The following is a 25106-nucleotide window of genomic DNA, read 5'->3' as shown; positions in this document are numbered from 1 at the left end:
AAGAACAGCCCAAACACTGAAAAGAGAAAGCTGATGAATAAATGATGAAGTGGCATTTTGTGTGACAACAAGGCTGCAAGGCTCGGCCAGAGAGGCGTCAGACCTTCTCGGTTTGGCAGACGATTTTTTATTAGGATATTATTTTCGATGTGGAAGTGCACACACTGTGGATGAAGCTTACACGTTCATATTGTTACAAATGGTTGGTTTTAAAAAGCACAAAAAAAAAATCTTTAAATATTCATGTCTCAACCACAAGGCAGTGAAAACAAAACGTGAGCCTTCAAATTGGCAGTAAATGTAAGGTATCGAAACTAGCAAGTTAGACCACACCCATCTGAAGTGAGGAAATATTGTATAACAGCGACAATAGCCCTACAGATTGCTGAAAAAATAAGTCAACACTAACAGTCAGGAGAAGTAGTTCCATGCAGCATACAGCTAGCTCTACTGTGGTATCTGGCGCCACAATGTGGTCTCCTTTTACATAACCCCCTTCAACCATGCGGTTCCTTCTGAACATGTATACTGAATGCAACATGCAACAATTTGAAAGATTTGACTAAGTTACAGTTCATATAACAAAATCAGTAAATTGAAATAAATTAGGCCCTAATCTATGGACTTCAAATGACTGGGAATACAGATATGCATCTGTTGGTCACAGACTGCATTAAAAAATGTAAAAATAAAAAGGTAGGGGCCGTGGATCAGAAAACCAGTCAGTATCTGGTGTGACCACCATTTGCCTCATGCAGCGTTATACACATCTCCTTCTCATAGTGTTGATCAGGCTGTTGATTGTGGCCTGTGGAATGTTGAAGCACTCCTCTTCAATTGCTGTGCGAAGTTGCCAAATATTGTCAGGAACTGGAACATGCAGTCGTACATCCCAAACGTGCTCAATGGGTGACATGTCTGGTGAGTAATGCAGACCATGGAAGAACTGGGACATTTTCAGCTTCCAGGAATTGTGTACAGATCCTTGCGACATGGGGCCGTGCTGAAACATGCGGTGATGGTGGCGGATGAATGTCATGACAATGGGCCTCAGGATCTCGTCACGGTATCGCTGTGCATTCAAATTGCCATCAATAAAATGCAATTGTGTTCTTTGTCCATAGCATATGTCTGCCCAAACCATAACCCCACCATGGGGCATTCTGTTCACATTGTTGACATCAGCAAACCGCTCGCCCACACAACGCCATACACGTGGTCTGCGGTTATGAGACGGGTTGGATATACTGCAAAATTCTCTAAGAAGACATTGGAGGTGGCTTAAGGTAGAGAAAGTAACATAGATATGTGGCAACAGCTTTTAGTGGACATTCCTGCAGTCAGCATGCCAATTGCACGCTCCTTCAAAACTTGAGACGTCTGTGTCATTGTGTGAGAAAACTTAATATTTTAGAGTGGTCTTTTATTGTCCCCAGCACAAGGTGCACCTGTGTAATGATCATGACATTTCATCAGCTTCTTGATGCGCCACACCTGTCAGGTGAATGGATTATTTTGGCAAAGGAGAAATCGTCACTAACAGGGATGTAAACAAATTTGAGCACAGAATTTGAGCAAAATGAGCTTTTTGTGCATATGGCAAATTTCTGGGATATTTTATTTCAGCTCATGAAACATGGGACTAATACATTACATGTTGCGTTTATATTTTTTTGCTCAGTGCATTTAGGTTACTCAAAATAAGGAACACGTGAGATATTAGTTAGTGATTTATTTATGTGATTTATTATTTTTTATTTTATTTTACCAAATTAAGCAAATCTCTAGTGGTGTACCAATATACCAATATGAGATTCTATTGCAAATCAGATTTAAATCTGTCAATACCGAGCTGCAATACAGTCCACACATTAAAATGTTAAAACATTAAGATTTTCATTCAAGACATGGTTACCATATTACAACATTGTGCTTCTTTCTAGTGCCAATGCGCAGCATTGTCAACAAGCATGTCTGTAACAAACATCTCGAGCCCCTGGTTGCCCCATAATAACAATAATAAATATTACTTTAATATCTTTGCTCAACCTTACATTCTGAGGTACTACAGACAACTGGGCACAGCCCTAACTGTAAGCAAAAACTATACTGCAAGATGTGAAGCCAGACCAAGCCTAGTATAATGTACTTACAGACAGCTCTTATTCACAGATCTTGGATCAGTTTTGCCTTTTCATTTATCATTATATGGACAAGGTGTCCCTGGTCCAAGATCATCACTCTTACTCTGCGTCACAGTGAATATTGACCCGTGGCTATACAGGAATACATATTGTCACACAATATTATCATAATAATGTTAATAAAAGTTGCCTCAAATCAAGCTGGTCAAGTTTTTCAGTAACTGTGGAACCATAGAAACAAAATTACAGAATTATAGTAATTATTTTTCTATTTGTGGAACACCTGGAATGTATACCAGGTTAACTGTATCTTTAAACATTATTTGGTTTAATTATTAGTTACATTACAGTATACATAAATGATTTGTCATATCAAACTTTTTTTCTTCTTCTCAGAGAAGTAATCTTTTGCATATATTATCATTCTCTTTACACATTCTACTTAGCTAATCCCCCCCCAAAAAAACACTGTCTGGTTAAAGAATGGCTGGTCCTCAAGAGAAAATAAAGAGTAGGGTCATAAGATGTAAACTAGAAGTTTATGGGGGTTTACATTTTTCCTATATTCACATAGCTGACTTCCTGTGTTGAGAGGGGAAACAGTATATCATCCTATTGCTGCTAATGTTACATTAGGGGGCTATTCTAGGTTACTGAAATCAGTGGTGTTCACTAGGCACCAAAACAGACAAAAACAGGGAAAGACTACTGGTCGACAAGAAATGCCATTTTTTTCCATTTTCCATTGCAAAACATTTTGCCACTGTGTGCCCTAATGAAAACTACCCAGAATTGCCCATAAGAATTAAATAAAGTGTGAGAGGCCTCAGAGACACACCCAACAGTTATTCCTGAGTTGCATCCCTGCATTGCGAGTGCGTGTCAGAAATCATAGAAACTGCTACCTCCGTCACGCTGCGCCACCCCACACCGTCTCTCCCAGACCAGGACAGAAAGGTTAGTTAGTTCAAAATCATCATTGTCCTGCTCTTTGCCCCACAGAGCCTCTAGAAGTTGAGGCGGTGCTCCCTTTCTGTGCCGGCATAGCGCTTGTTGGCTGCAAACACCTTGGCTTTGTTAACCGAAGGACCTGAGGGAAGAGAGACCGACAGATTGTGTAATTTTTCCAATGGTGAAATCATTTAAAACTTTTGGGAGGCAACCTTATCCTCGTTCCATGCAGTGTAAACATTGACATAAAGACAAACTGCTATTAAGTAAGATGAGACACTACACAAAATACTAGGTGAATTTCAGGGCAAGTTTCCTTTTGGGGCTTGAGGGTTTTAGTGAGCTTACAGAGAGGTGCTATAGTGTGATGCAAATTATATTTGCGGTGAAAGGCCACACATTTACACACACGCGCACACACACGCACGCACACTGGGAGAATCTTAATTGGTTTTGCTCTACTCCTCCATCCTGAAAAGGAAACAATTTTACTCTCATGAAATGAGACATCCTCTCCACCTGTGCGTCATCATGCAAATTATGTTTACAGAGGAATCCCCAAATAAGATGTGTAAAGTGGTAAAAGGAAATGTAGCTGGTTGTGCCAGACATGTAGATAAGTAGCGTATCGTTTTGAAATGTGTGCACGCTTTTCTTCAAGAAAACAACAGCTGATTCAAAGAGGGTGTGACGAATTTCAAAACTCTTCCATGATTGGGTGCCGGTACGATAATTATGAGGTTCCTCGGGGGGGGAGACTATCGAAGGGAGGAGCCTCCGTTCACTTATTATCAAAGTGGTACTCTCCTACACATGGTGAGTTTAGAAGATGGACTTTTGCCCAATTAGGAAATCACCCTATGCATACCTGCGTAGCTGAGCAGCACAGGGAGGAAGATGAGTCCGTGCGTGGCGCCCAGTAGCACCATGGCCAGGTACATGCGGAAGTAGAAGATCTGGAAGATCTGGGACTTGGACAGAGCCAGGATCAGGATGCCTCCAAACTTAGTCAGAGTGATCCCACTGAACACCTGGGAGAAGAGGAACCATGGTTTAGTTCTATTCTGGTGCTCAGCATTCCCTGCAGTCAAAAATGAAATCAATAACCAGGTTCTAAAAAACAGAGCCAAACAAATCAAGTGATTTCTACTTTCCTAGATATTCCATTCAAGCCAAGAATTCAATTTCACACAGTTCCCCCCCCCCATCCATTGCTGCAGAGCCATTTTTTTCTCTACTTTACTCACAGGGGCTACTCAGAGGAACGGTCTTTAATAAAGTCTTGGAATCTGCACTCAAAGATCCTAATTCTACATAACAGAAACTTACTTTAAGACAAAAACACCATCGCATTCACCCGTGATCAGCCTAAACATTTCTGCTACTTTAATCAGTTACACAGAGAACAGGCTACTCAGAATGGAACGGTGGTGTTCAACTGTTTAACCTAAAGTCAGATCAAAATGGAATCACTATCATTGTGATCTTACAGACATCGTTCGCCTGAGTAAAGTAGAGAATATACACATGTGCAGAAGCCTCGCGAGGCTCCGGATCTTTTAGTGCAGTGTAAAGATCCCCAAAACGTTGGATCTGCAGCCACTCTGTACTATTTTTTACATGTCAGATTACTGATAGAACAGACAATCCTCGGGCAAAGGATGAGCTACATGCTTTTTTGAAATACATATTCAGACAGTGTGCCGTTTCCATGAACACAGCACAAAGTGTGCTAGTGTGGGTTGAACCACAAGAGTAGAGATCTACTTACTGAGCTGCCCATGTGGGCCAGAGCTTCTTCAGCCCTTTCCACCCTGGTACTCTTCACACTGATGGAGAAAGCCCTCACTATGTGACTGCAGAACTCCACAGAGATACCACAGCTCTGCAACACACACACACACACACACACACACAATGAATACACCGGAGATCCTGGGCTGCGTTCACAACAAGGAGTGTTCTGCATCCTCCTTTCTGGTCAAAACATATCATTTAGAAATAACTACCATAACTACCCAGAAATGTCAAATTATAGGAAGACATAATTTTGGATTTATACATATATAAAAAATATCAGCCTGTTCCTTCTCTCACCATGACGAGGTTGACGAGGGACACAGCGTTGAGGCTGATGTCCCAGAGCCACATGACCCCGAACATGTTGACCAGGATCATGGCGATGGTGATGCTGACCAGCACTCCTGACCACAGCTCAAAGCCCAGCAGCACCGCGGTCACCGCAAAGATGGCCGCCAGCGACACGCCCAGCTGGAAGACCGTGTCGTAGACAATGGTCAGGTACTGCTCGTAGAACACGTAGAACACACTGGAGAGGGAAAACAACAGTTACAATTTAAGTTTCAACAAACTCAGATTCTGCAACAGAATTCCAGTACAGTATATGTAGACAATGACATGTTGTGAATGAGGTACTTAAAAAAAGTTCAAACTTAAAAAAGTCCCTAGTGTGGCAACTCAAGGCACTTTGACCCAGAAGCAAAACAAACAAAAAAAACAGAAGGGCAGTACATTGACAGGACAAAATACGTACAGATGGCATCTTACATGCAGTGTTTACATGTACTATACAACCCCTCTTGAACCCTTAAAACAGGATGTGTAGTAAACATAAAAGCTGGATGTATAAGAAAAGAAAAGAGATGGAGAACAATCTATGTTATGAGGGCAGCTAAAACAACATGTTATGAGTGTGTGTTTATTTATGACTGACTTACTTCACCTTTTATGGTTATTTTGAGGAACAAAGACCTGGGCCACACAATTTAACAGCTTTTCAGAGCGGTTCTATTTAGCCCGAAAATCAGGAACTCAGAATGGGCGAGTTCAGGGCCTATCTATCTCACTAGTGAGTTGTGACTATATTTCTCTTCTCGTGAGGGCAAAAATAACCAGTGACTGTTATATCACCAGCTAACCCAGTAACACGCACCCTTCGCGGGAAAAGCCTCACGCTTTGTTTCACAACATGTGAGGCAGTGGCGGCTGCTGAGGGGAGGGCGGGGTCATATAAATGGCTGGAATGGTCAATCGAGTGGTTTCAACCACATGGAAACGGTGTATTTGATACCATAGTTTACCTGTAGGGGAAGACTTTGTGGCCCATGGCGCTTGTGATGTTGTCAGCCAGGACGCGGGCCATCTTCATGGCGTCTATGAAGTCAGGGGAGTCCTTGAGGATGGTGTGGTAGGTCATGAAGTAGGTGGCCCCCACAGATGTGTCGTTCCCCTTTAGGACCACAGCTGAACTGTAGGCCGCGTGACCACTGCAGGACCACAAAGACCAAGTTAGAGGCAAATACAAGTCAGTGAGAAAAAAAAAAAAAAGTATAAACTACATCAAGGTAAAAGCATGAAATGCAACCAGTCAATATGTCTCGATACACACTCAACTATGAACTACAATGCCTTCATTGCCATAGAGAAACAACCATTACCCTTTCCCACACTTGATGTTGGGGTTGTCTGACAAAAACATGGGGAGGAACTTCATGAAGTCCTGCTCTATGGGCCTCAGCTTCCCACTGGGGGTCATGGGGCGGCAGTGCACACACGACGTGTCCACCACTGATGAAAGTAGACAAATGTAGGTACTTCAATGCAACATTTCTAACACGCAATTACAAAGAAAAAGCCCTTTTAAATATACTGCCTCAATGACTAAAAGCAATACTTCAGAATGGCACCGTTTCGCAACAGCTTGATATCGGAATGTAGCCGGTGTCGTCAAAATCAGGATGCGAGTGAGACATTGTTAAGACGTGTTAAGAGTTGTCCTGAACGTGTAGACTTGCTTTGCCCAGAAGCCGTTGGAAGAGACTAAAGAGAGTGCGTGACCTGATCAGAGCAGTGTGTTATTGGCACATTGGATAATGGTTTAACGTTGGTGCCTGAAGCATTGCAGAAGGACCCAGAGGAGTTGTAATATCTACAGCAGGTGTGTGTGTGTGTGTGTGTGTGTGTGTTACCTGAGGCATTGCAGAAGGCCCCAGAAGAGTTGTAATATCTACAGCAGGAGGACTGAGGCTTCACCCAGTCAAAGTAGTCATCCAGCCACGACGACGGGTTGAATCCTATAGTGGTGCTGGGGGGAGAATTACATTGAGATGACTAGATCCTTTTCTATTGGAAGACATTCAAGAAAGTCTTATAATTCCTCCAAACAAGAAAGGTATTTGTCAGCAGTGTTGGGGTAATACATTACAAAAGTAACACGTTATGTAATGATATTACTTTTATGAGTAACGGAGTAATGCAACGCGTTACTTTTAAAATTTTGGAGGAATAACAGTTACTTTTTCAAATAATGTGCACGTCAATTTCAGAAAATATTTCACCTGTGTGAAAGCTGTGCCATTGATCGCTTCTGTGATAACAAAGCCCATAGGGATTCACCGTCTAGTGCCAAGGGCGCCCTCTAGTTATCCATCTCTATGCAGAGGTCTTAACCAGCACTGGCGGCTGGATTTTGAAGGATGAAATTATATTATTTAATACTAGTACAATTGCTCACAGAAAGTGATTTTGTTTAACAAGTCATATTTTTTTCTCTCAAGGAGATAAGGGGTCAACATTATTGGCACCCCTGTTTTCAATTCTCTGGCACCCTCCCCTTGCGAGGATAACAGCACAGAGCCTTTTTCAAAAATGTTTCATGAGATTGTAGAACACATTGGGAGGGATCTTAGACCATTCCTCCATACAGAATCTTTCCAGATACTTGATATCCACCGTCTGTGCTTAAGGACTGCCCTCTAATTCAAACCACAGGTTTTCAATGGGGTTCAAGTCCAGAGACTGAGAAGTCCATAGCCTTCTCTTCTCTTGCTGGAAGATCCCCTTGTGGCCAAGTTTCAGCCTCCTGTCAGTGGCAACCAGGTTTTTTGGCTAAAATATCCTGGTACTAGGTAAAGTTCATCAAGCTGTTGATCTTGACAAAGACCCCAGTAGACAAAAATATCATAACATCAAAGATCCACCACCATATTTTACAGTAGGCATGAGGTCATTTTCAGCATATTCATCCTTCTTTTGACACCAAACCCACCACTGGTGAGCGTGGCCTAAGAGCTCTATTTTCATGTCATCTGACCAATGCACCGGTTCCAATCCAGGTGCCATTGCAGTTTAGCAAACTTCAGGCATTAACATTTGTTGGACGATATGAAAATAGAGCTCTTTGGCCATGCACAGCAGTGGTGGGTGGTTTTGTTTCATGTAACAAGTAATATGTCTTTGTCAAGTAATTAAATCACATTTTATTGGTCGCATACACATATTTAGCAGATGTTATTGCGGGTGTCGCGAATCCCAGCACTGTTTGTCAGCGAGTTCATAACCAGAGTTCTAGTCTCCCTGTTAAACCCCGACTGATTTCACATCATACTAGTGATTCCAACATGCAGCCCAAAGGTGAAAGAAGTGGGGAGGGGTTGCTGTTGCTTCACTCACTAGTTGCTGATGAGAGATGCTGCGTAGACCTGTTGGACCAGAGAGTTGTTGCTGCAGCCCACCCCTCCACACACAGAGTTCTGGCCCTCCAGACTCAGGTAGTCATGGCCGTCCTCCACCACGAAGTAGACCGGAGGACCCGTGTGGAGGTACTCACTCAGGTTCTTAAAGTAGTCCAGCACGTACGAGTCCTATTGGATAGGAGATTCAACACGAGACAAAATGTCTGACATTATCCCACGCATCAAAAGAGAAGACCGATTATCAATAGCACACGGAGTGAGGCTGGTGGGGTTGGTTAGACGTACTAGACATACTTACATCAGGCATGGAGAGCTTCTGGTCCAGTCCAATCTCTACCTTATTGGTGACAGCGATACTGAAGGACAACATCCCCACAAACACAGCCACCTGTCCGAGAGAAGTTGTTAAAGATACACTATGGAAGTTTAGTGGCTAACTGTTTACAAAACATGTTGGTTTGAACGCTGACTCTATTGTACATTTAAATGTGAGCATCAGCACTCACCACAATGGGTCTGACCCACTCTTTGAGGATGAAGGGGGCGTAGACCTTCTTGAAGAAGTGGAAGAGGAAGCCATCTGTCTTCTCCTCCTGGCCAACTGGCAGCTTCACACAGCACACAATGTCCAGACGATTCCCCTGGAAAAACAACGTCTAAATTCTTGAAGCGCAAGAGAATGATGTTGACTTAACCCGGAAATCCTGAATAAGGCCCCAAGGACCCAATCAGTATAGCATTTTAAAAACAGGTGTTCAGAATGTACTTCCTAATTAGATAACTTGTGTCTCTCTCTGTTAAATGTGACATCAGTGCACTGCTCACTTGAAGTGGGCTGTAACCGTGACGCTCATGCTTTGCTGGGAATAACATGGTAATGAAACAGGGAGTTCGCAAATAGTGACACAGAATGCTGACAGCTACTGTTTAGCATGCCAAGCCTACCCCTGTGAGTCATCACCAGTCCTCTCACAGGAGAAGCAAATGCAGTGTGGAAACATTTAGTTTATTCCCCAGCCGTCCTCACCTCCTGCCTCTTGGCGTCCAGGCCCAGCAGGCTGACAAAGCAGCTGATCTGTAGCAAGAAGTCATCCCCAACCCTTAACCAAGCCCTACACTACCCCCATACCAGCCCAGCCCTCCTTACCTCCTGTCTCTTGGCATCCAGGCCCAGCAGGCTAATGAAGCAGCTGATCTGTAGCAAGAAGTCAATGAACACAGCCAGCCCAGCAAACAGGGAGAAGGTCCGCACCGCTGGCATAGTGGACAGGGCCCCTGGACAGGAAAAAGGTAGGTAACCCACTGACATAAGAGCTCCAGACTCAAGCTTTGTCGTTACACAAATTGCAGTCAATACGGAAATCCATGGGAATGACAAAGGACCTAGTTGACGTCTTCAAGTATTCACATACTGCCTTATACAATACGTTTGATTGTTCTATAATGCAGCCAAGTAGTGTGTCAACACGAGAGGTGTTAAGTGGCTGAAGGTTACAGGTCATTCTCATACCCAGGAAGAAAGCCACTGTCTCAGAAAAGGAGGAGAGGAGCATGCTGGGAGCCACGTCTCCTAGGATACGGCCTATCTGCTGGTGCAGCTCCTCCTGAGGCATCCGCTCATCCCTCTGTACAACAACGCATCACACATGGTGATCAATACATTCATTCATTCATCACCGCCATTACAGAGTTCGACAGTGAACTTATACATGCCGTTACATACACATAATGTACACATACATACACGTACCTGGTACGTTTGGACAACGATGAAGATGTTGTCGACGCCGACAGCCAGCACCAGGAAGGGGATGACCTCGATGACGATGAGGGTGAGAGGGATGCCAGCATAGCTGAAGATGCCCAGAGAACAGGCCACTGAGCTCAGCACTATCACGATGCCTGCTATGCCCAGGGAGATCTTAGAGTCCACCTGGGCAGAAAACAACGACAGAGGGTTAGTCATTCAGAATCAGAACCTTTCAGGAGACACAATGCTGCGAACAGGGGCTTGACCTCTCTTTTGAGCTAGACAAAGACCTAAACTATTGTCTTGAGTCGGGGAGATGTCGACAAAACACGTTATTAAATAAACTATTACTACTAACCAGCACCCTCCTGAAGCTGTGGATATGTCCTAACGCCAGGGAGATGTAGACGAACATGATGACGTAGCTGACCACGACGGTGCTGAGGTCACTTTCGCTCTCGCGGTTGATCTCGTCCTCGATGCTCCTCTCAGAGTTGAAGGAGATGGTCAGGTTGGGGTTGCTGTAGTTCTTCAGGAAAACGATGAATCTGGAAATGGAGGGATGTTACACTCCAAAATGGCAACTCATGGCACAAAACCAAATCTGACTGAAATGTGAAATTGCTTTCGTATATACACTAGCATCTGAAACATTTGTTTTGCTCACTCCTTCTCCCAGGCCAGAGCTTTTCCCAGATTGATGCTGTCGTTATGGTAGTTGTTGACAGGGAACGTGATCACTAGAGCTGTGGCATTGTTGTAGTTGGTGGCTGGGGTGAGAGAACAAGATGCAAAAAAAGTGCCACGGTCAGGGAATTTGTGTTGACAAAGTTCAATACAAAAAAAACACAGTATACAATAGTAAAATCAATATCAAAGAGCCTGAAGGATGTTCCAAGACACAGATTCAAAGTTGCAAACAGTCCGAGTTAGCTCATTAAACCCGACTCTACAAGGTCAGTGACCAAATAACTATCTTTGCATAGCTATCTCTACATAATAAAACATTTGTGATTATATACAGAAGTTAAGCAATAAGGTTTAGCCTTTTGTAGCAGACACGTTTTCCTAATTTAAAAACATAAAAACACATACAATACACTCAAACACACCCATAGGGGGAAAAAAAAAAAACAGTACAAAATTGAAAAAAAGGCATATTTTTCACGGACTAATTCTTATTCCCACGGACTAATTCTAGATTCTATTTCTTTGTGTGATGATGTTAACGTATCCCCACTCACCATCATAGCCTCCCAGGACCAGCCAGGGGAAGACAGGGCCTCCGTAAGTGCCCAGGCAGGGATCATGGAGCTTGTTGGTGTCGTTGAGGGATGCTGGGGCACTACACACAGGAGAGACAGACAGAATTATTTAATAACAGAGGTGATATAAACAAATCTAAGACTAACTGTTCACCACACACAGCTATGAGTATATACCTGCAGAAGGAAAATGAAACGCAAGAAAAACATTTTACAATATCAGAACCAATCTTTCAATGTGAATGATTCGAGTTGGAGAGGAGCTGGCAACTGGTACAATCTCATGAGTTCTGTAGCATTCCCCAGGTGCAGAATGTCACTAGAGAAAATGTTCTGAGGGCCACTCACCTGACGCAGTAGAGGAAGTGTGTGTGGTAGTCGGCGTAGACGTAGAACTCATCGCCTACGCTACGGTCCAGCTGTTCGTGGCTGTTCTGGAAGTAGTTGAGAACACTGAGGATGGTGCAGTTGTCGTTGAAGGGGGCCAGCGGGGCCAAGCAGATATCCTTTAAGGTCACTTTCTGGTCCCCGTATGAAGCCACTATGTTTTCTATGTCCGTCTGGAGATCCAACACCTGAGATAAGAGATTGTGTTAAAATTTGAGAAAAAAAACAAAAACTATAAAATGTCACATTAGAACTAAGGCCAAGACCAAATACTGTAGGTCTTCCTGAAGAGACTCCACACTTGATCAACAATACAGCGGATATATTCTTGACACAGCATCGTTTCCCCTATACTAATTTAGCAGAGGCGGGAGCCAAAGATTATAACTAAGGTCACTGATCCAGGGTTTCAGCTGCTGAAAGAAATCCTAGAGGAAACCCTCCTCAGATAGCTTGAACCAAAATGTCCACAACCCATAATCCCATTCTAAATGCTACAACAATTCCATCTGAACATATCAATCACACCTCAATCCATCACCCCCCCTCCCCAGCCCAGTTCCTCCAGCTAACCCACCTGGTGGAGGACGTCCTTGTCCAGGGGGGCTCCGAAGGGCACGTCAGCCCCCGCGGGGTTCGGGGAGTAGACGGATTCTGATTGCAGCGTGGTGGTGATGATGAGCTGCTCTGCCCTGAAGAAGGGTCCGAAGTGGCTGTCGAAGTAGTCCTTCTCCTGCCTGGCCTGGCTGCTGGGAGAGGACCATAGCTCCACGGGGTCCGTGGTGATCTTCATGTAGACCAGGCCCCCTGAGCAGGCGGCCACTACGGCCAGGCTGCCTAGGATGACCACGAGGGGCTGCCGTACGCAGAACGAGCCCCAACGGGCGAAGAGGGAACGCAGGGAGAACTCGAAGCGCTCGCCCAGCGTCTCACCACACGACGCGTCCACTGTGACACAGAGCGAGAGATGAGGGAAGGAGTTAACGGTCAGGTAGAAAATGGGAGTTTTTTTTGTTGAGAATATTACTGTATTTTGGGCTGATTTGGCACCGTCGTATGTAGATATTTTAATAGCTGGGAGTCCAGAAAGTTAAGTAAAACAAGTAAGTGCTGCACAAAAACTTGGATTGATATGCAGCACCGTACCTTGGTCAATGTTGTCATTGTTCAGACAGGGAGGGTTATTGCTGTCCAAAATGGGACCATATTCCGACTCGATTGTCCTTTTTCTGGGTGAGAAAAGAAGGAAAAAAAACAGCACCATTAGATACATCTTAGGAAAACAGTGCTTCAGTCAGGTCATAATATGCGTCGGTCCTTGCCTGTAGCACCAGGCTCCGATCACGGCTCCGATGAAGATGAGGAGGAAGGCCACATAAGAGATCCACATGATGACCACCATGGCGTCGATGCCCAGAATGGTCCATGGCGGAAGCAGGGGCGGAGGGACAGGCTGGGGGCCACAGGCCTGGCTACAGTCCTGGCAGGAGCATGGCCCAGAGCCATCCTCCAGACCCTCCGTACAGCCGTATGTCTTGTTGTTCATGGGGATCATACCGGACACAGGCACGTCTGGAGAGGTGGGGATAGTCAGAGGATGTGGAGTTATTGTGCTGTTTTAAACAGAGACCAATGTTATCCTTAACTGAAATAAGTATGAATACTTGAGGAGACAGATGCCCTTTCGTTGTAAATGGCACATATTCTGTATTGTGCATCTTACCTGAGAATATAGGGATGATGGGGAAGGGACTCTGTCCATTGTTGATGTCGAACATGTACTCGATCCAGTTGGTGGCGTTGCAGTCATTGGCGTCCTTACCACAGAGCAGTGACAAGGCCTTCACGTTAATGGAGGGGGCCTGGACATCCTGACAAGCATTATACATGGCTGCCAAGAGAGAGGACCAAAATTACATTATACACCTTGGGACTGACTGATATCTGTAGCATTATGTCAACAACAGTGCTAGCCAATGGAAGTGACTATATATTTCCACTCTCAAACTGTGACCTGATCTGCCCACTAGCCTAATCTGTTTGCAGTCTTGCCAACTCCTATGGACAATGACCATAGGAGTTGGCAAGAAAGCATTAACAGATTTTTATTTTTAAAATGTTTATTTAACTAGGCAAGTCAGTTAAGAACAAATTCATATTTACAATGACGGCCTAGGAACGGTGGGTTCAGACGACAGAATGACAGATTTTTACCATGTCAGCTAGGGGATTCGATCTAGCAACCTTTCGGTTACTGGCGCAAAGCTCTAACCATTAGGTTACCTGCCGACCCAGTCTAGAGGACCAGGCAATGTGCCCCCTTACCATTGGCAAATGTCTGTCCAATGTAGTACTGGACTTCCACCACATTGGTCTTGTTGGCCGCTGTGTCATTAGTGAACTGGGTGCCGTTCACGAACAGACTCTGGCGGGGGCTGCAGGTTAGCTCACAGAACAGGTTCATCAGGTTGAAGAAACAGGCTGGGCATCTGGAGACGGAGAACCCAGAGAGAGTCAGGGAACTTTAGATTGACAGAGATGACAACATATCAACAAAGCTACCTTACTGCTAAGGCATCTCGCTAAACCAAATCATAGCCATTACGGGAGTATGTCCAAGTATGGCACATGGAATGACAAAGTTATTTTTGCAAAGACTATGTTGCGTACCGAGAGAGGAACTGTAGGGGAAGCTGAAGGCTCCCTTGAAGAGTCAGGAGCTGCTGGACATCACAGCACAGACTCTGGTTCCCATAGTCATAGCCTGGACACAGCTCCTACACACACAAAACAAGAACAGGGATCATTCAGATGACCTAACCTGGTTTTGTTCAAGTAAAACATGTGAGAACATTAAAATTGGAGTCAAGTGTAATTTCAGAAGTGTAATGAAAACATAGAGAACCAGTTTTTAAAAAAAGCTTCCATGATAAACCTTACTGTGAGCAGCTCATGGCCGTCTGCTGGGAGTGGGATAGGTGGTCCTGTATAGTTGCAGTTGTACTTCTTCCCCGGGACCTTGTCAGACTCCCCACACTCACCATACCACACACAGTGCTGGGCTTGAACCTGAGAGGAGATATGGGGACCAAAACAAACAAATCTTAACATTTATCTTGTGAGAGGTGTACAAAGAGGACTTGATTAATGAGACGTTAGTTCTAAAGTGATGGAAATACTCTTTGGCTTATCAGAACTTTAAATGTGCTGTTTTGTAGGCTACATACACTCCCCTTCATATGTATTTGGACAGTGAAGCAAAAAACGTTCATATGATTCTATACTCCATCCAGCATTTTAGATAGGTCTCATAAACTCAGCAAAAAAAAGGAAATGGCCTCACTGTCAACTGCGTTTATTTTCAGCAAACTTAACATGTGTAAATATTTGTATGAACATAACAAGATTCAACAACTGAGACATAAACTGAACAAGTTCCACAGGCATGTGACAAACATAATTTGTATAATGTGTTCCTGAAACAAAGGGGGGGGTTGTCAAAATAAAAAATAACAGTCAGTATCTGGTGTGGCCACCAGCTGCATTAAGTACTCCAGTGCATCTCCCCCTCATGGACTGCACTAGATGTGCCAGTTCTTGCTGTGAGATGTTACTCCACTCTTCCACCAAGGCACCTGCAAGTTCACAGACATTTCTGGGGGGAATGGCCCTAGCCCTCACCCTCCGATCCAACAGGGCCCAGACATGCTCAATGGGATTGAGATCCGGGCTCTTCGCTGGTATTGGCAGAACACTGACATTCCGGTCCTGCAGGAAATCATGCACAGAACGAGCAGTATGGCTGGTGGCATTGTCATGCTGGAGGATCATGTCAGGATGAGCCTGCAGGAAGGGTACCACATGAGGGAGGAGGATGTCTTCCCTGTAACGCACAGCGTTGAGATTGCCTGCAATGACAACAAGCTCAGACCGATGATGCTGTGACACACCGCCCCAGACCAGACCTTCCACCTCCAAATCGATCCCGCTCAAGAGTACAGGCCTCGGTGTAACACTCATTCTTTCGACGATAAACGCGAATCTGACCATCACCCCTGGTGAGACAAAACCGCGACTTGTCAGTGAAGAGCACTTTTTGCCAGTCCTGTCTGGTCCAGCGATGGTGGGTTTTTGTGCCCATAGGCAACATTGTTGCCAGTGATGTCTGGTGAGGACCTGCCTTACAACAGGCCTACAAGCCCTCAGTTCAGCCTCTCTCAGCCTATTGCGGACAGTCTGAGCACTGATGGAGGGATTGTGCATTCCCTGGTGTAACTCGGGCAGTTGTTGTTGCCATCCTGTACCTGTCCTGCAGGTGTGATGGTTGGATGTATCGATCCTGTGTAGGTGTTGTTACATGTGGTCTGCCACTGCGAGGACGATCAGCTGTCCGTCCTGTCTCCCTGTAGCACTGTCACAGTACGGACGTTGCAATTTATTGCCCTGGCCACATCTGCAGTCCTCATGCCTCCTTGCAGCATGCCTAAGGCACGTTCACGCAGATGAGCAGGGACCCTGGGCATCTTTCTTTTGATGTTTTTCAGAGTCAGTAGAAAGCCCTCTTTAGTGTCCTAAGTTTTCATAACTGTGACCTTAATTGCCTACGGTCTGTAAGCTGTTAGTGTCTTAAAGACCGTTCCACAGGTGAATGTTCATTAATTGTTTATGGTTCATTGAACAAGCATTGGAAACCGTGTTTAAACCCTTTACACTAAAGATCTGTGACATTATTTGGATTTTTACGAATTATCTTTGAAAGACAGGGTCCTGAAAAAGGGACGTTTCTGTTTTTTGCTGAGTTTATTAGGTGACAGTACAGAATGTCAACTTTTATTTGAGGGTATTTTCATACAAATCCGTTTTAACATTTAGTAATAAAAGCACTTCATGTAGGCAATTCCCCATTTGAAGAAGTCCTTGGACAAATTCACTTCGGCCAAATAGTGTATTAAAGTAGTCAAAAGATTAGTATTTGAGCCCATATTCCTTGCATGACTACATCAAGCTGCAGACTACAAACTTGTTGGATGCATTTGCGGTTTGTTATAGTTGTGATTTGTCCAATAGGAACTGAATGGTGAATGTCGTGTGCCATTTTGGAGTCCCTTTTTTTGTAAGTAAGAATAGAAGACGTTGCTGAACACTTCTGCATTCATGTGGATGCTATCCTACCATGATTATGGATAATCATGAATGAATGGTGAATAATGATGAGTGTCTTGCCTCTCAAAATATTCTAACCTTGGCTGCTATTGGTAATGGTGAGAGGTTAGAACTTGTTTTATTGTAGCCTTTTATTGAACGGCATCTCACTCATCATGATTAATTCATGATTATTCTTAATCATTGCATTATCAAGAGGGCAATTCCACGGTAACATAGTGACACAGACTTTTGCACTTTCAAATGTGTGTGATTGCCAACTTAAACAAACCAAATTAAAACGTTATGCCCAAGTAGGCGTGGCCACCGGCTAGTCATCATTTACCATTCAGTTCATAATGGGCAAAACATAACCAAAGCTAACTGCAATGGCCTTTCAAATCATATCAAATTTTATTTGTCACATACATGGTTAGCAGAGCGAAATGCTTGTGCTTCTAGTTCCGACAATGCAGTAATAACCAACGAGTAATCTAACCTAACAATTTCACAACAACTACCTTATACACACACAAGTGTAAAGGGATGAAGAATATGCACATAAAGATATATGAATGAGTGATGGTACAGAACGGCTTAGGCAAGATGCAGTAGATGGTATAGTACAGTATATACATATGTGATGAGTAATGTAGGGTATGTAAACATTATATTAAGTGGCATTGTTTAAAGTGGCTAGTGATACCTTTTTTAGATCAATTTTTCCATTATTAAAGTGGCTGGAGTTGAGTCAGTATGTTGGCAGCAGCTACTCAATGTTAGTGATGGCTGTTTAACAGTCTGATGGCCTTGAGATAGAAGCTGTTTTTCAGTCTCTCGGCCCCTGCTTTGATGCACCTGTACTGACCTCGCCTTCTGGATAATAGCGGGGTGAACAGGCAGTGGCTCGGGTGGTTGTTGTCCTTGATGATCTTTATGGCCTTCCTGTGACGGGTGGTGTAGGTGTCCTGGAAGGCAGTTAGTTTGCCCCCGGTGATGCGTTGTGCAGACCTCACTACCCTCTGGAGAGCCTTACGGTTGTGGGCAGAGCAGTTGCCATACCAGGCGGTGATACAGCCCAACAGGATGCTCTCGATTGTGCATCTGTAAAAGTTTTAGAGTGCTTTTGGTGACAAGCCAAATTTCTTCAGCCTCCTGAGGTTGAAAAGGCGATGCTGCGCCTTCTTCACCACGCTGTCTGTGTGGGTGGACCAATTCAGTTTGTCCGTGATGTGTACGCCGAGGAACTTAAAACTTACTACCCTCTCCACTATGTGGATAGGGGGATGCTCCCTCTGATGTTTCCTGAAGTCCATGATTATCTCCTTAGTTTTGTTGACGTTGAGTGTGAGGTTATTTTCCTTACACCACACTCCGAGGGCCCTCACCTCCTCCCTGTAGGCCATCTCGTCGTTGTTGGTAATCAAGCCTACCACTGTAGTGTCGTCTGCACACGTGAAAAATGATTGAAGTGTTGGAGTTTCATGAGCGTGCATGGCCACAAAAAGCAATTCTCAAAAATGGGTGAACAGGGAGTTTACAGGAGTTAGGGCATTTCTCCTTTGTCCAGATAATCCACCACCTGTGGGGCCCCAGTGTTAAGGATCAGCGGGGTGGAGATGTTCTTTTGTCACCTACCCTCACCTACCCTCTACCAGAGCTGTTGCCAGAGAATTTTATGTTAATTTCTCTACAATAACATCGTTTTTGAGAATTTGGCAGTACATCCAACTGGCCTCACAACCCCAGACCACGTTTAACCACGCCAGCCCAGGACCTCCCATATCTGGCTTCCTCACCTGTGGGATTGTCTGAGACCAGCCACCTGGACAGTTGATGAAACTGTGGGTTTGTGGAACCAAAGAATTTCTGTACAAACTGTCAGAAACATTCCCGGGGAATGCCATCTGTGTGCTCGTCATCCTCACCAGGGTTTTGACCTGAATACATTTCGGCGTCATTACCAACTTCAGTGGGCAAATGTTCACCTTCGATGGCTACTGGCACGCTGGAGAAATATGCTCTTAACAGATGAATCTCGGTTTCAACTGTACCGGGTAGATGGCAGACAACGTGTATGGCGTTGTGTGGGCAAGCGGTTCGTTGATGTCAATGTTGTGAACAGAGTGCCTGTTGTGAACAGAGTTGTGGTATGGGCAGGCATAAGCTACGGACATCGAACACAACTGCATTTTATTGACGGCAATTTAAATGCACAGATACCGTGACAAGATCCTGAGGCCCATTGTCATGCCATTTATCCGCCTCCATTTCCTCATGTTTCAGCATGATAATGCCGAGCCCCATGTCACAAGGATCTGTACACAATTGCAGTTCTTCCATGGCCTGCAAACTCACCAGACATGTCACCCATTGAGCGTGTTTGGGTTGCTCTGGATTGACAAGTACGACAGCGTTTTCTAGTTCTTGCCAATATCCAGCAACTTCCCACAGTCTTTGAAAAGGAGTGGGACAACATTCCACAGACAACTATCAATTCTATGCAAAGGAGAGTTTCACACTGCATGAGGCAAATGGTGGTCAAACCCAGATACTGACTGGTTTTCTGATCCACGCCCCTACCTTTCTTTTTCACGATATCTGTGACCAACAGATGCATATCTGTATTCCCAGTCATGTGAAATCCATAGATGTCGAACTAAGTAATAGATTTCAAATGACTCATTTCATTATATGAACTGTAACTCAGTCAAATCTTTGAAATTGTTTCATGTTGCTTTTATATTTTTGTTCGGTGTATAAAATTTCACAAACCATGTCGCGGGCCGTTTTAAATTAATCCTGGGTCGCTAATTATTGGTTTGATAACAAACAACGTTGTTCAGTCATGTTACCTAGCTAGCTGACAACCTGGTAACTTGACAGTAGGTCCAGGCTAATTTGATTGACACAGGAAAAAAAGGAAACGGATCTGCTACTCATGAGGTGTGTGTGCTTCAAAAGGTAGGATTCATATAGGCCTAATGTAATGTAACTATAAAAGTTGCGAGAGAGGTGTGTGTGTTTATGAGGGAGAAAGAGGGAGTTTGTGAGGAAGGAGAGTGTGTGTATGTCTGTGTTAACTGAAGAGTAAAGAAGGTGTCATGCAGTGTTTTCCCCTTACTACCACAATGACATGTAGATTCTCTCTCTCTCATATACACACACACACACACACACACACACACACACACACAGAGAACAGTGTGAAGCTAAATTCAATGTGTTGTATTGAATAGAAGTGTGAATTTCAGTGACCAGTTTGAGTAGCACATGTTCCCGTTTTAAGTATTTTTACTTAAGTACTTCACAACTACCACCTAGTTCTTTGCCTACCTGGTTAAATAAAGGTGAACTAAATAAATAAAATAAACACCACTGCGCATTTCACCCAACCCCTCTAAATCAAAGAGGAGCGGAGGGCTGCCGTAAAAAAAATTGTTTAAATCGACGTCTTTGGCGGCCGGGGAACAGAGGGTTAACTGCCGTGCTCAGGGGCAGAACGACAGGTTTTTACCTTGTCAGCTCGGGGATTCGATCCAGCAACCTTCCGGTTACTGGCCCAACGCTCCTACCTGCCGCTGGGAAAAGGGTGTATTCTTATTCATCAGGATGCCTACACCTCTGCTGTTACTACAGTACGTGGCAGCATAGTCCTCTCCAACCCAGCTCCTACTCTCCTTTTTTTGAAAGGTAACTTTTGCAGGAAAGCCAGATCTGCTGACAATCCCTTAAGGTGTTCAAGAACCATGTGTAAGCCTGTGCACATTCCATGTAATACGTTGGATTTTGTTGGTCTTTACTTGTATAGAATCTAAGTGAACCTCGTCTGTTGCGTCTATCATTGAAGAACCAGAGAAAACATTCAGCAAGCATGCTGTATGAGGAAGGTGGGCATTCCATGAAATGGGAGAGTCATAGTATGAATACATAGTTAATGCATACATGACATATATAGAGCATGTGGGCTGAGAAGACATTTAACAAAAAAAAAAAAAAAAATCATTAAAAAGTGCTTTGTACTTTTGAGTTGCTTTTAAGGGCCAACTCCTCTCCTAATGTACCAAAAGTCTGGAATATGTCATTGAATATACATTGGCGAAAGACTGCCACTTAAGTATTGTGGTCAGTTTCTATTACCTTGTAAATTAAAAAATATATATATAGTGGTTGGTGAGAGTCTACTTGGGGACAGTGGGATTCAGAGAGACTGAAGAGAGGTGAGTAGAGGCCTCACACACACCTTAGAGAAGCATATGAATTGTCCTGTTGAATTGGCGCCTTTTCGTAGCCCATGTTGCTACAGTATGCTGCCCTACCAAGCAAAAAGGCAGTAACTGCTAAATTGGTCCAAAATGAGTTAGTCATTTTTGCTACATTAAATACATGCTTAAATCATGGCAAATAAAGTAACAGGGTTGACGATTTCATCTTAAAATCAGACATACATTCCCTTGTGACAGAGAGAACGGAAGCTTGTTGTGTGCAACAATTGTGTGCAACAATTGTGTGGCAATTGAATACAAAATTCATCGTTAAAACATTTCTAGCCTGTCTATCTAGTATCCATGGCTAACAGGGTTGAGGTGATATGCTCGACCTGGTCAGTTTTCCACCACAAAACACCAGAAAATTGCCAAAAATAGTACAAACAACAAACCACAGTTGGGTCACCTGCTACTGTCTTCTCTTCCACTGACACACTTATGTTCAACTGTTTTCTTTCTCTTTCTGTTGTCTGATGCTCAAAGCGAGAGTGTGAAAACATTCTGGACAACCCCCTCCCTCTCCCACTGAGTATCGCCCGACACCAGACATCCATGGACGTTGAAAAATAGTTTCAATTTGGTCAGTCCGCCCTGGCCTTGATTTCAACGTCCGCGGACGTTAGCCCAAACATAGATGTCCATGACTGGTGAGTGGTTCTGATTTGCTCCTATCATAGACGTTGATATTTCACAAGTGTGGACAGTAAAGTGAAGCAGAGTAGAGTACCATACAGTAAAAAGTAGAGTATAGTTTAGTGCAGTACAGTCCAGCACACTAGAGGAGAGTACAGTATAATGGACTGTAGTTCAATAACCAAAAGAGATGTTTTCTAACTCAAGGTATCATGGCAGAGCTGACACCTGATTATTTGGAGCAGATATTTAACAACGTTTTTAGAAAACATGGTCACATAAAACAGATTTCACCGTAATTCCAAGTCATAGACTGTTCTCTCTACTACCGCACGGCAAGAGGTATCAGAGCGCCAAGTCTAGGTCCAAAAGGCTCCTTAACAATTTCTACCCCTAAGCCATAAGACTGCTAAACAATTAAACAAATGGCCACCTGGACTATTTGCATTAACACCCCCCTCGTTTTTAAACTGATACTACTCGCTGTTTGTCTATGCATATAGTCACTTCAACCCTACATGTACAAATTACCTCGACTAATCTGTACCCCCGCCCATAGACTCGGTACCCCCTGTATATAGCGTCATTGTTGTTTTATTTTTTAAATTACTTAGGTTTATTTAATAAATATTTTCTTACAAGTGCTGATTTTAAGGTGAAAGTCTGAGACTCAGCAGAATTATGTTTCTGTGGAATTGCCCTACTGTGTAAAAGTCAAGGAATTTCATAGAGGCACTCTATGCTTTTGTTCAATGCTAAAGACAGCTGAAACCCAAATGATATTCTTGCTAAATTAAAGCAGAAGTGAGCCGACATATTCTGCACCTTTGGGTTAATTTGACTTTTTTCTCTATACCAGATCTGAATGTAATACGAGTCTACTATGCACCTCGAGAGATCCCGTGTTTCAGGTCCCAAAATACAACCTTAACTTCTGGCAATCACGTGCGGTTGGTCTCTCTTGCTAATTTGATTGACTATTTTGATGGTTGACTTCCGAGCACACGTTTCTCTCTTTGTTGTACTGACTGATAATGCACAGTACACAGTGTTCCCTTTGGTGCCCTGTGGTCGTCTCACCTGGATGAGACTCGGTTGGCTCCTTAAATTGTCACTGCCAAATGTTTCAAGTAAGTGGAACTCGTAAGACAAACCAGACTGAACTTACTACGGCTAAACTACTGTCAAATGACTTCCAACATGTATCATAACTTATTGCACATGCTTTTGAAGTGGGGTGTGTTTGAGGCCTTTAATCGAACTTATTTTCTTTTTCTGTGACCAGACCTTAGCCGTCCTCCTCCTAGCCTATGTCTGTTCTGACACACAAGCCTTGTTTTTCAATGTGGGATGAAATTGAAGACCCCCCGCCACGAACCACTTAATCAGTTGCCTCTGAGGAGGATGGCCAGACACTTAACAGGCTGAGTAATGTCATTAAAATATCTGATTGAAGGGGGAAATTCAGAAGAGAAACTCGAGTTCTTTCCTTGAGGATACAGGTCTCCAATTACAATACTTTTCACCTTCAGTATCCAAAAATGTTTCTATTGCTACCCCATAAAACACTGTTTCCACATCTTAAAATTAATTGCCCTTTTGCTGCATGAGTTGTGTATGGGAAATTATTTGACTGTAGGAATGAGGAGTCCTGTGGTGTATTCATTAAGCCGATTCTGTAGTAAAACGTTTTACAACAGACATCGTTTATTCCAAATGGAAAACGTCTTGCAACGAAAACAAGAGTTTCTTTTGGACAAATGTAGGTAGGTTCCTCCCGTTTATTTCCACGTGGTTCTTCCTAGAGTAAACCGTAAAAGGTTTCCATAGAAAAAACATTTAACAGACCAAACATTTTGCAACGGAATCCGACTAATGAATACACCCCTAGTTTATCTTGGGGATGCAAATTAATCCGCGAGTACAATGACAGCAATTGTCCATTTTGACAATGGCCTATTGAATTCCATTCCACGAGACCAAGTCTGATCAACAATTGCTTTGGGTTGGGTTTATTTTAGTGTGGATTGTCTTGTATTTTCTTTCGCAATAAAAGTTGTTTATTTGAGCAGGAGATAGAGGATGCATATCAGTGGCTTTAAAGCTCTTGTCTCACTTCTCGAGACCGAATATTTTACATGTAAACCCAGATCACGCAAATATTAGATTTGTGAAAAACAAGTGGTAATTTCCTATATCTTGCATTTGATGAATGAGTTTCGTCTAGCTACATGATAATCGCGTGACAGTGACGCAAAAATATTTCGCAATGTATGGATTAGGTTAGCTAGCTAGAACTAGCTGTTTGCGTCCTAGCTAGTTAGTTAAACGAATTATCACTAGCTCACATTGGCTGAACTGGCTGCTTGTACAATTTGTAACCATAGTACTTTAGCTGGCCAAATGATGCTGGTTGATAGATGCTAGCTAACACTACCTACCAAGCCAACTTTACGCTGAACAAACACTAACAGCACCGGCTAAAAGTGAACAGGCCTTGCTTTACTTTTTGACAATGATTTAGCTCGCTTGACACACTTTAGTTAGCTAACGTTACCTACCGGTGATTGACAGCAAGCTAAATATAGATACGCAATAAGAGATTAGCTACTTAGCTAAAATTATCCCGTCCAGAAAGCTATTTAACACGTAGGTTGACTTACCCATTTATAATGTCCCTCTGTCAAAATTATGAAGATGAAAAACAAAAAGAAATAGCTTCTTTCTGATAAGAGCCCCATCCCTGTTACTCCTCTGACTTGTTCATTACGGCATTGATGACTGGAGAACCCTTTGGCACATTGCTGCCACCACCAGGATTGGATAGCGCGGACACTAGCTAGTCACATTGTGCAACGTTTTCTTGAGTTTGACCACAGCCCGCAATTCAGGGCGTCCCACTCGAGCATCCATTGGTTCCTTCATGAACCCCCCCCCAAGCGCAACATCTTCATGCTTGTGTGACAATTTTGAATACCAGTCAAAAAAGGGAAATATAAGTATTTGATTTTTTTCGCCCTGCCTACTGGAGTCGCCCTTGCTAGCTAGGATACCGGTATACGGTGCCCTTC

General features: G+C 43.6%; 1 protein-coding gene across 1 annotated transcript; it reads right to left on the bottom strand.

The window, feature by feature from the left end:
- Nucleotides 1-1723: 1723 nt before the first annotated feature.
- LOC112226768 (NPC intracellular cholesterol transporter 1) lies at nucleotides 1724-24980 on the bottom strand. The gene is made up of 25 exons (XM_024391305.2): nucleotides 24699-24980; nucleotides 14933-15061; nucleotides 14663-14769; nucleotides 14318-14481; nucleotides 13716-13883; nucleotides 13315-13564; nucleotides 13139-13221; nucleotides 12570-12940; nucleotides 11954-12180; nucleotides 11585-11685; nucleotides 11008-11110; nucleotides 10699-10888; nucleotides 10341-10523; nucleotides 10101-10215; nucleotides 9738-9865; nucleotides 9097-9231; nucleotides 8889-8978; nucleotides 8568-8758; nucleotides 7085-7200; nucleotides 6554-6683; nucleotides 6197-6382; nucleotides 5193-5424; nucleotides 4867-4980; nucleotides 3964-4126; nucleotides 1724-3234 (listed from the first exon to the last, which is right to left on the bottom strand). Exons 1-25 carry the CDS (start codon nucleotides 24774-24776, stop codon nucleotides 3152-3154), a joined length of 3837 nt encoding a protein of 1278 aa, XP_024247073.1. The 5' UTR covers nucleotides 24777-24980; the 3' UTR covers nucleotides 1724-3151.
- Nucleotides 24981-25106: the final 126 nt, after the last annotated feature.

The sequence above is a fragment of the Oncorhynchus tshawytscha genome, linkage group LG28 (assembly GCF_018296145.1).
Source record: "Oncorhynchus tshawytscha isolate Ot180627B linkage group LG28, Otsh_v2.0, whole genome shotgun sequence".
Taxonomy (NCBI): Eukaryota; Metazoa; Chordata; class Actinopteri; order Salmoniformes; family Salmonidae; genus Oncorhynchus; species Oncorhynchus tshawytscha.
This window is presented reverse-complemented; position numbering and strand designations above follow the sequence as displayed.